General features: G+C 38.8%; 1 protein-coding gene across 2 annotated transcripts in view; it reads right to left on the bottom strand.

The window, feature by feature from the left end:
* BMPR2 (bone morphogenetic protein receptor type 2) overlaps nt 1-12748 on the bottom strand; it is an 85423-nt gene that overhangs the window by 48307 nt on the left and 24368 nt on the right. For both annotated transcript variants that reach the window (XM_081938667.1, XM_081938668.1), the window contains exons 2-3: nt 9391-9564; nt 7326-7505 (exon numbers count right to left, since the gene is read on the bottom strand). In XM_081938667.1, the coding sequence (XP_081794793.1) occupies nt 7326-7505; nt 9391-9564 (354 nt within the window). The remainder of the gene's footprint in view (nt 1-7325; nt 7506-9390; nt 9565-12748) is intronic.

Raw genomic sequence — 12748 nt, 5'->3', positions numbered from 1 at the left:
GTCCTATTAGACCTCTCGGCGGCTTTTGATACCATCGACCATGGTATCCTGCTGCGCCGGCTGGAGGGGTTGGGGGTCCGGGGCACCGTTTTGCGGTGGTTCGGCTCCTACCTTTCTGACCGGACGCAGCGTGTGTTGGCAGGAGAAGAGAGGTCGACCCTACGCCCCCTTACTTGTGGGGTGCCACAGGGGTCGGTCCTCTCGCCACTCCTCTTCAACACATATATGAAGCCGCTGGGTGAGATCATCCGTGGTTTCGGGGTGGGATACCATCTGTACGCTGATGATACTCAGCTGTACTTTTCCACCCCGAACCACCCCAACGAGGCCATCGAAGTGATGTCCCGGTGTGTGGAAGCCGTACGGATCTGGATGGATGACAACCGACTCAAGCTCAACCCCTCCAAGACGGAGTGGCTGTGGGTACCAGCTCCCCGGTTCAGCCAATTAATTCCATCATTGGCCATTGGGGGCATTCAACTTGCCCCCGTGGAGCGGGCGCGCAATTTGGGCGTCCTCCTGGATGCCCGGCTGTCCATGGATGACCATGTGACAGCCGTGGCAAGGGGGGCGTTCCACCAGGTTCGCCTGGTGCGCCAATTGCACCCCCTACTGGACCGGGACGCCTTACGCACAGTCACTCATGCGCTGGTGACGTCTCGCTTGGACTACTGTAACGCTCTCTACATGGGGCTTCCCTTGAAATGCACCCGGAGGCTACAGTTGGTCCAGAACGCAGCCACGCGGGTAATTATGGGGAGTACTAGGTACTCCCATGTGACACCGTTCCTGCGCGAGCTGCACTGGCTTCCTGTGGTCTATCGGGTGCGTTTCAAGGTTTTGATAATAATCTTTAAAGCGCTCCATGGCTCAGGACCTAGTTACTTGCGGGATCGTATTCTGCCCCATACATCCCTGCGACCAATCCGCTCGCACAGAGAGGGCCTCCTCCAGGTGCCGTCCACTAGACAGTGTCGGGGGGCGGCGCCTAGGAGTAGAGCCTTCTCTGTGGCGGGCCCAGCCCTGTGGAATGACCTCCCTCCGGATATTAGGAATACCTCTGACCTCCGCTCCTTTCGTATTAAGCTTAAGACCCACCTATTCCAAGCAGCTGGCCTGGCTCAACTTTGATCTAACCATATCGCTCCTGACGGGTTTTTACTGGGTATTTTAATTATATTTAATTATCTAGGGGTTTTTAAATACTGTATTTTAATTGTTTTATTTATCAGCCGACCTCCTCCTTGTGTATGTCTCGGTATATGTCTCTGTTATATGTTTGTTTTGTCCACATATTTATTTCATATGTTTCATTGTACGCCGCCCCGAGTCCTTCGGGAGAGGGTGCGGCTAAGAAATAAATATTTAAGAAATAAATATTTAATCTTCGTTGCTCTTCTCTGCACTCTTTCTAGTCTCTCCACATCTTTTTTACATCGTGGCGACCAAAACTGAATGCATTATTCCAAGTGTGGCCTTAAACACCAATGATCTTCAAGACAACAAACAAAAATAAATAAATTCAAATTAATAGTGCTCATTAGATCTAGTTCTTTAAAAAAGTATATGTACCCATCATCTTGGGAGCTTTTAAGGAGGAATATTTCTACTATTACTTGCTATTATCTAAATGAATTGAATACTGATGGAATGGATTTCTTGTTTCAGTGGTGGATTGCAGGGGGTACGCGCCGGTACTGGCGTACTGGAGCCAGCCCGGAGCACCAGATACCCGCCCACCCTCACTTACTGTCCTTTTACGTCTTCAGCGCTTCCGTGCACACGCACATCACATACAATGCCTGTGCGATACTCCGCTGAGCAGCTGGAGTGTCACAGAGGCTTGCAAAAGCGCCAAGATGCATGCGTGCCCTGCATGCGTGTGCGCAGGCACTTTGCGCATCCACATGGATGCTGGCAAGCCCGTTCCAACCGTACTGGTTGGAAGGGAATCCACAACCCACCACTGTCTTGTTTCCTGGAAACTTTGCAAATCCACACATTTATTTCAGGAGTTTATGGAACTGATAGGAACCCAGAGAAAACATTCTTAAATGTAAGTTAAAGTCTGCATACACAACACTAGAATGTTAGTCCATTCTTGATACTTTCACTATTAGGTTTTATTATATATCTAAGTGGAATCAGTTAAAACATTTCAAACAAATAGGCACTTATTTCATAAACATTTCTAAGAAAACCAAACAAAATCTAAAATTTAAAGAAAAAGATGTAGAAGAAAACATAAAGGAGAAAAGTTTCAAGGATCCTTTAATCACCAAGGTAATCTATTTGGTATGTATTATTAATAATAATAAACAGTCCCTAATGCTAAAATTTTACCTTTCATAAAAATGTTCATATGAATCCAAAATATTGTTGGATAGAATTTCATTTACAATTTTCAGCTTTTAATAGGAACAGTGCTTCAATTCATTAAATATTAAAACAAACCAGTTTTCTTATCTGTGACCACATATTAATTTGTATAGAATACATTGTAAATGTAGCTTTAAAAATCTAGCTCTTCAAAAAGACGGATACTCAAAAGTTTACCTCAAAGTCAGAAGCTTTCCTTTAGATTTTCATTTTTGAATTATTTGTGAGACCGTGTTTTTAGTTACTTTGAAGGAGAAAGAAGGTTCCTTTAAGTAATTTTGAAAAGCTGCAATAGCATGAAATAATGTCACCCTTTAAATACCCACTAGACAACCTGTGGCCCATTGGGTTATTATTTCAGAGATTTTTTTTTTTACCAAATTCCTTGATGCCTTCAAAAATGACAGAGCTTCTAATGTACTGCTCTCATCTGAAACGTTCTTAAAAATGCAGAGAAATAATCAGTGATGTATGCCTTGAAAAGACATCATCTTGAACTGTATAACACAGTCAACATCAGCTGTTGACTCCAGGAAATATTTTAGGACACTTTTATACACTTTATGTATTATGTCATAAAATGATTTATGAAAAATTTTATGTCACAAAATGTTTTATAAAATTTGCCAAATTTCAATTCCATGTTTCCTGCAATTTGGAAACATTCTGTAAATTAGCCCATTTGAGTTATTTTGATTGAATAGCCCTAAAATGGACCATTTTGCCTAATTAACGGTTACAGACACAAGAATTTTAGTAGTATATAAATAAGATTAAAACAGATAAGACACAAGAAACAAAAAACACTTTACGCTAAAGCAAAGTACTTCTTCTTAATGTATAATGAAATACAGGGGACCATTTAAATAAAGAATATCAATTATAATGCACCAATTCTTTCCAATTTACATACTTAATTGCTGAGTTGTCATTATAATACATTAAATTAACACTTATTCCTCTTTTTTAAGCAGAGATCTCTGAACATTTTAGCCTGAATTCCAAAACTAACTAATTTAAATTATAGGCGACCTTTTAAAATTACGCACACTTTGTGTAATTTTACACAAGATTTTATCTTGCAACAAAGAATAATATCCAGTTTAACTGATCATATTTTCATCTTTCTCCATGTGGCTGTGGTGCAACAGGAAGCTGGTTTCCCAACAATTAGGAAAATAGGGAGATGGTGGAAACAGAATGTTAACTATCCAAACTTTTAGATTGGTTCAGAAGACTAGAGCTCTCTGTTTTATTCTAGGACAATTCAGAATATTTCAGAATTAAACCAATATGAATGTGACTGATTTACCATTTAGGGATTATCTTCAGATAGCCAAACAGCACAGTTTAGCCATTCTGTAATGTTGACAAGTTATAATCTGCTCAACTGCTATCTACCCCTTCAAATCTGTCATTTCCATTGTTCTTCATGAACATCAAATACATTTCTAAATGAACTTAGATCATCCTGTCTTGCCAATGGCTTTTTTTGCCTGTCAGAGTTGCCAAATGAATATGTAAATGTTTTGAGATGGCAGTGAAAGGCTGAACTGCAATCTGCATGAAACTCAGTATTGGTTAGAACATCAATGTTTTCTGCTCTACTGGCTATCTTTAGATTGATTGATCAAATGTATTGATCTCTTGTCATGCTTGAAATTGCACAATCTGCTGAGTTTTGAAAGTTTTAATATATTTTCTAATGTACGACATCTGAAAGCCACTTAGTAGTGTTGTAGGTAATTGGCATACATGAGAATTATGCTGCTGACCTTTCCTATATAATGCCTTCTCATAAAATGGTGATTATTAGTCTCGACTATAAGCAGATGCTAAATGTATGTGATTATTTTATATCCATGGCAAATATTTATGCCTTATGTTGGCAATCAAATTTGTAGATGTTTTAGATTAGTTCTACTATCGAATGTTTTTCTTCCTTTAGAGGTAACTTTACCATAGTCACACTTTAAACACTTTGCATTTCATAATCTATTCATTTCACTTAATTTTTATTGCACAGGAATGTGAAAAGCTTGAAAAAAATAATTTTAGGGAACAAAAGTATTCCACCATATAATCTGCATCCTGCTTGCAACAGCAATTATTACCCTTTGGTGAAAATTCAAACTAACTCCTGATACCATTTTCCCATTCAATGAATTGTGGTGTTATATTTGAAGTATTTCCCATGAGATTATAAGCTGCCGTAATACCATTTTCCCTAGCCAGAGAAACCAGGGTCACCGCCAGACACATTCAGAGCTGCAGACAAAGAAGAAAACTGGAAGACAATAATAAAGGAACACTCTCCTCCTCCAATTAATGCAACACGTCTCAATGCTGTGGTAGCATTTTGGATTTGATCTCTAAATAGGCAACTGAGCACATGGCAGCGGGAATACCACACTTATCTGTGACACTTTAAAGACATAGTTGCTCTAAGATGAAAACAGGTGCACCTTTTGGATAATCATATTTGAAGCATTTCATGGTGTAGCAGGCTGCCTCTCTTCTGACATTAAGGAAGGGCTAAGCAGAATTAGAAATAAAAACATTCAATTCCACTACCATTCTCTCAATTATAACTACCAAATTTCATAAAAATGAATAAGAATTATAGAGAATATAATAATTAGCATGGATTTTCAAAATATGTATCTGGTTAAGAACAACACGTATTTAACACTACGGCCCTTTCTTTACTCATATACTGATAATACTCTCCTACAGTGTAGAATATAAGAAACAGGCCATATTAGTATTCAGGATGTGTCTGCCAAGGGCTTTTAGGATTAAGATTAACAATGCAGGAAGCATTTCTGAGAACTCAATCCTCAAATACATTAATGTATTTTAGATCAATGTGCAAGGGGCATATACTCTGTTATTTTCTTATTATTTACTCGCAAAGTCATCTTTATGTTTCCAAGAGGGAACAGTAAGAATATTGGATTTTTTTCAGCTGAAACTTGAATTATCCCATAGTACTGGTCAATATCATTTACTGTCAGTTTCTTCCACTATCATTAATAATGTAAATATTAAAATAAAGGCCAATAGGGAATAAGAATACAAGGAAGACAATTTCTCTTCCTATCACAACCTTCGTTATCCTCAGGCCAATGCCAGCATTTTTATTATATTTCTACAAATAATTAACTTGGGAGTCCTGTGATGATTCCTTAGCATGCTCTGAAAGATATGAAGAAAAATGTTGATTTGTAAATTAAAAAGAATGACACAAACAATGGCCAATGAGAATATGCCTTGAAAATAAGCAACCTTGTGGTAAAGTACATGTAATCCTCGAGTTACAACAATTCACTTAACGGCTGTTTGAAATTACAAAATAACCCCCATCCCAAGTACTTGTGACACAGTCCCTAAGTTATGAATGTTGCATCACCATGGCAGTTGTTCACACTTACGAATGACCACAGAAGCATTGCAACATTGCCCTGCCTATTCCACACAGACCCCAGTCTCCACAGGAAGATGCTTTTTGTGTTGAGACTGCCAGCAGGCAATGAAACTGCAACAGAGGGGCTGGAGAGGAGACAGCTTGCTGCTTCACAAGGTAAGTGACCCAACGCAGCAGGATGGGGGGGAGCAATTATGCTCCCAGGGGAAGGAGCATAAGGTATCTCGGTGGGTCGGGGGAAGCCTTGGATGGTCTGCAGCAGGTGACCTGTTCCAACACTACCCCCCCCCCCATGGCCTTTCCCACCCTGAGATACCTCATGTGCACTTAACAAGCCACACATTCGATTAGTAAATGCGTGGGTGAAAGCAGGGAGTGACCATATTCATTTGATGTGATTCACTCCAATGAATCCTCGAGTTACGAATGTAATTAGAAGGCTCCATTACATTCCTAACTCGAGGATTATGTGCACTGAATTTTGCTGTTAACAGAACAAGGCAGTCTCCCAGTACAATGCTATAGGAATGGGAGAAACAGGAATTTTAATTCTTCCAAATATGAGTTGAAGGACACCTAACTGGGCATTATAGATATTAAGCAATATTATTCTCTTGCTATTAGATTCTGGTTTATGACTTACCATATTTTTCAGAGTATAAGACAGACGTTTTTCCCTCAAAAAAGAGGGTGAAAATCTGGGTGCGTCTTATACACTGAATACAGCATTTTTTACCTCCCATCCCCTCCTGTCCCCTTCACCAAAATGGCCATATATAGCTTTTAGGAGGCTTTCAGAGTGCTCCTGGGGGCTGGAGAGGGCAGAAATGAGCAAAAAAACAGGCAGTTTTTTGCTCAGTTTTGACCCCCTCAGCCCCCAGGAGCATTCTATAAGTCTCCTAAAGGCTATCCATGCCATTTTTTTTGACAAAAAAAGGGCCTGTTTCTTCTTCTTATCCAGAAATCATCTGATTAAATCCCTTCCTCTAAGCCAGTGATGGCACGGGAAGGTGCATCTGTGGGGGGAGGGGGCATTGAATTATGGGTGTAGGCATGCGCATGCACGACCTCCCGTGCTCCCCCCACTTTTGGCACACGATGTCAAAAAAGTTAGCCATCACTGTTCTAAAGTAACAAATAATTATATCTAATAAAGAATATTCAAAACTAAGGTTTAAAGTTTAAAATACAATTCCAACCTCACAAGTAAAGTTCTATACTGATATGATGAACTCTTCAAAATGCCCGTGAAACAGATTTATTGAAGACTATATTTAAAGTTATCATCTTACATCATTGTAGCACAGTATCATGAAACTTTATAAAGAGTATTAGATGTAACCAAGAAGTCTCAGTACTTTTCTGGATGAAATAAATATGGGATCATTTACACATCAACAAAAAAATAATAGGATTTTTTTTAGCATCTGGACTCAACTCCACAATGATAGCAATAATATTTTTCCTTAAATCACAATTGCTGTTTGTACTAATTGTAATTCAGTCTGGGGTAACTCACCGGAAGGTGTTGGATCTATAGGAACTGGTGGTGGAAAGTTCTCTGTGAAGTTGACATTGCACAGATTGGTACTACAGCAGCAAAAACGGTATGTCCCATTCTGAATCAAGGAAGGAGTGGTTGTTACTATGCATTCTTCAGCATAACACTCTTGGGGATCTCCTATATGAGTCCAACATCCTAAAATAAATGGCAAGTAAAATAGTACATCAGTTTCATTCAGTTCATATTGTGAGTCACCTTTCCCAAAGTGAGAGAAAAGGCTGGGTAATTATTGCTGACATATTCAAGGTATAACTTCCTACCGTATTCTGCATAAACAACCATTTTCTATCCAGGAGGAGAAATAGGACAATATTTCACTGGCCAAGTATACTCAAAAGTGCTCCATTCAGAATGCTGAGTGGAGGGCTGTTTCTCTGTTTCATTCTGCAGTGTTTTTCTCTGTTGTCCTTGCTCTCTAAGGAGAACAAGAACCAAACTCATCCAATTTTATCCTAGACTGTATCAAGAAACCAGAACTGTATGATACCAAGGAATTACACATTTTAAATACACTGGGGACTTGCTCAATCCCCATCACCTAGCATTACCAAATATCTTCAGGGAATGAACCTGGTTCAAAGTCCAGTCTCATAGCTTTACAAATTTTAAAACCTTTTAAAAAAAAGTTTGGACAACTTGTTTTTAAACAACCACTTTAAATGACTTTCTCAATTAATATAATATGCATTTTAAACTAACCTAGGAAGCTATTTGATTTTATAGAGAATAAAAACTAATTAGTATAATTGAAAAATATACATATATTTTGATCTTCAATGATCTGTTATATAACCAATGTCTATGCAATCACATACACCTTATATAACTATTAAAACCTTCTTCTTCAAGCTTTAAGCAGAGTTGAAAATTTATCCTTTAGTCCTTTACAAAACCAACCAATCATACCAAATTTTAAAACTTTGAAAAGCAATCCACTGATACAACCACATATTTTTATGTTTGTTTACCACTTCGCAACAGTAAATTAAATATGTATAAAATAACAAATTGTATTGTATGTACATCAGCAGTACAGAGTTCCATTTGCGGCCTTATTAGCTTATAATAAACCAGGAATCTTAATTTACTAAGCTATAATATGAACACCGAACATATATAACATAGTTCCACCATTTGTACAAGCATATTAAGCTTGTTAGAAAGCACATATTAAAGAACACTGAGTTTGGGATTATGATTCTGAATACTGAAATCATCTCTACTGATTCTGATATAATCCAAGATCCTTATTCCCTGCTTCGTATGTTTATCCATTTGTGCAAAACAAGAGTAAGTGGAATGTTAAGCATAACACTCTTCATTATATACTTTAATAAATCAGCTCCTGGCTTATGATTATTACAAATTGAACAGTGATTCTTGAACAAGAGCCAAAACTATAAGCAATGTAGGTCTAACTAAAATTTCTCAAAGGTCTAGAGATTGTAGCCTTTAATGTAACAATAGATGCGACAATCCATGTACAGTAGAACCTCTGGTCATGACCAAATTGGGTTCCAATCGAAAAATTCACAATTTTCCCCGCTCATTTCCCCTTCCGCGCCATTTTTTTTGTATGTGCCAAATTTCCAAAATTAGGTTCGGGTCATGATCAAATCAGGTTACGGCCAAAGTTATGGAACGAATTATGGTGATGACCAGAGGTTATACTGTACTGTATAATCTATGTACTTATAAATACTGTGGTGGTGTTCCTTTTATATCTCACCTGGATATAAAATCTTAAAGAGTTCTGAAGCTGTACATCTGCTCAGGAAAAAGAATGTAAGCAGAAAATATCCCAGGAGGCTAGAGGTTATAGGTTTCTGATAAATAGATGTTTTGGAATAAGCTAACATTCAACAGCAGCCATTTCTGGGGAATTTCCCATAATAAACTCTATATTTCCCAAATACCTCCTGTGCCAAAAAGGTTAGTAATCCATGGCAGATTTTCATTAAAAATATTACATCAAATCATATAGAAAAAAATAAAACACCACCACAATGGTTGAAATTACCTTGTTTCACAAGATGTATTTCTCCTTCTCGGGTTTTCTCCCAGAGACCATAGCAGGTACTTCCTTTCATACATAAAACTGTACCATTCTCTTGAGAAATCTGACTTTCACTAATTCCATGTTCATTTTGGTAGGAGTCTCTAAAAGCACATTTTGTCTCTTCACCTTGTGCAGCTAAAGAAGAAAATTAAAACTATTATTAAAATTATGCCAAGGTTTAAAACTAGACATAGCTGACAAAACAGAAGAGCAATTTTGGTACTTCAGAATTTATCTGTAAAAGGAAAATAATGGGATTCTAATTAATATCAATACAATCCATTTGAATGTACATGAAATAATTTTCCTTGGCAATTGGTGTGTGTACGTGATTACACTATGTTCAATTCAGAGGTGCAATTCAGCTGGTTCTACCTGGTTCGGGCGAACCAGTAGTAGTGGTGGCGGGAGGCTCGCCCACCCACCCGGACGTCATGACATCCCATTTTTGATGCTCTGCGCTTGCGCGGAAGGTTCTGGCCATGTACGGAGATGGTGCATGCGCTCACATCGTGAACCGCTAGCGAAGGTAAGTTGTATTCCTTTTTATTTATAAACATTCTATTACTCCCCGAATGGTAATGTTTTGAAGCATATTAAATTGTGAAAATGCTAAAAAGGATCGAGCTTAATTTCCAGTTTCAAATGATGTGTTGAATTACCACTTTGGATCGCTACTCAACTAAGTGATAAAATCCCCTTAGCTTTTGATTGCTTTACTGAAAAAGTAATAAACAAACAAAACTTGTCTCTAATAAAGTACTTTCCAGTGGCACAGTACATGAACACAGAAGGGGGAGGGAAGAAGAAGGAGAAAGGAGGAGGGAGACAATCTAGTGATGAAAAAGATAAAATACTATATTAAACAAAACAGAACATCCCCAAAGATGAAAAATAATCTGAACTAAAAATTTAAAATAACAAAACACTTAAATAATCTTTTATTTACTATGAATATAAAATCCATAAAACAGACAAGCACAGACAAACTAGTAAAATAACAAGACTTCAATTTTTCCCAAGTATTCATTTGTTAAACAATAAAGGAAACCTAGATCATTTTAAAGTTCTATTATATCCTCTGCATTAAAAGCTACAATCAACATTTGGAAGATGTTAAGACAAAATATATAATTTAGATAGACTGATATGATACATTCTGGAGTAATCCCAGTTTGAAAACTGCAGACAATTTGTTTTTCAAGTTGTTTTAGTCAAGTAGCGTTATTGAAGATCAGTTCACTGCCAATTACATTTTTAAAGCATTTGAATTACTGCAAGAGGAATCTGGATTGTTTAAAATGCAAAGTGGCAGTATATTCAATTAAAAACTTTTGATTTCACAATGGTGCAGACACAACTGAGTTGGCTGTATTAACTACAGGCTGTATTAACCAAACAGTGGCCTAAAGAACATTAAATTCTAAAGAATTCTGGATGTTATTATATGAAGAATAGAGAGAAGGTAGCAAGATTATACTTCAGTGTCAGAAAAGCAGTGCAAGCCCAAATTTACAATCCTGGCTCATAAATATATTTACTTTGTGTTTATGAGCCTAGAATACAAGTAGTCTTCTCTTAATAATCAACAGCTTAGTGACCATCTGAAGATCTCAAAGATACTTGTGACCTAGTCCCAAAGTTATAGGTTGCTCACCTTTATGGCCAACTGATAAAGAATATTTGTAGCTCAGGGATGAAATGATGTGCCCTTGATGCTTTCTGAGCTTCACTGTTTTCTTGCAAACATTTCACTATCCAAACTAAGTAACATCATCAGTGCTAGTGGGAAGTGATATTTGCTCTCGATTTATATTTGTCAGTGTTAGTGGAAGGGGTTTTAGTGGTTCTTTGGCTGGGCTGCAAACAAGATCTAACTCCAACTCCCTACTGCCGGGATGGAGAACCTATGGCACGCGTGCCACAGTTGGCACACGGAACCATTTATCAGGGCACGCGAGGTGTTTGTCACTGCGTTAAATGTTTGCTAGCCTGAACTGAATAGCTGAACTGAAAGAGTTACTGCGCAGGTCATAAGGTCTTATCAGCAATGATGTACTGCGCCTGCTCTTCACACATTCCAGAGACTTCTCTTCCCTTTTGATCTTTGTCCGTCTGCCAGGAAGCTGGTAGACAAATTGCTTCTGCCAAAATGTAACAATTAGATAGATTTGTTTTATTTCTTTATTTCTTATTTTTGTATTAAAGCTTGTTTTTAATTAGAATATGTTTTCCGGGATTTTATTTCTTTTTTCGCACCTTAAAGATAATGCTGTTTGGAAAAGCCGCGATCTAAGACTTCATCTAGTTCAGGGTGAAATATCTTCCCCTGACAGTGTTGCCCTGTCAGCTGGCCAGTGCGCATGTGTGCACTGGCAAGCTGAGTTCAGCCTTTTTTAAAGCCATTTTTCGTCCTCCCTAGGCTCCAGAGGCCTTATAGGAGCCTGGGGAGGGCGAAAACAGCCTCCCTCGGGGCCCCCGGAGGCCCTCTGGAGGCTTCAGGAGCTTCCTTGAAGCGCAAAAAACTGGCCCTATGGGCAAACCGGAAGTTCAGGAACAGACTTCCGGTTTGCTCATAGGGCCGGTTTAAGCCCTCCAGAGCCTGCAGGGGCCTTCCGGAGGCTTCCCTGAAGACTCCGCAGGACAAAAAACAACCCTACGAGCAAACCGGAAGTCACCTAGTTTTAGTTTAGTTTTTTTGCACTTCAGGAAAGCTTCAGGGAAACTCCTGAAGCCTCCGGAGGGCCTCCGGGGAAGGCTGTTTTTGCCCTCCCCAGGCTCCTATAAGGCTTCTGAATCCTGGGGAGGGCGAAAAAAGCATGCAAAAAATGGGGGGAGTACCTGTCATGCATGCATGCACGCAAGGGGGGTGCACATTGCATTATGCACGCAGCATACCCATGCACGACCCCCCTGCGCTTTCCCCGATTATGGCACGCGAGCCAAAAAAGGTTCGCCATCGCTGCCCTACTGAAATGTTACTTAAATTGTGTAATGAAACATCTGTAAGAAAACCACCAAGCTCAGAGACCATCAAGAGCCCCTTGTGATCAACTGCAGAGATTCGGACAGAGAGAAAGGCCTGCAGGGATCCATTTGGGGGGGGGGAAGGAAAGCAGGCCCAAAGGCTGTGGTGATTCAGAAGAGATTACTATAGATTACTGGAATAGTTTCATTACAAAGAAAAAAGCCTTGAGAAATTAACTGAAAGTTTTAACAATCATTTTTCAAGCACAATCATCCTGTCAAAGAGAAAATGGTTACCATCTTATTCTAATAGGATTTACCTAATTACACACTGTGGTAATAATTATTGTTT

The sequence above is a fragment of the Natrix helvetica genome (genome assembly GCF_964273705.1).
Source record: "Natrix helvetica genome assembly, chromosome: 1".
NCBI lineage: Eukaryota > Metazoa > Chordata > Lepidosauria > Squamata > Natricidae > Natrix > Natrix helvetica.
Note: the sequence above shows the minus strand (reverse complement) of the source record. Positions and strands in the feature narration are given on the sequence as shown.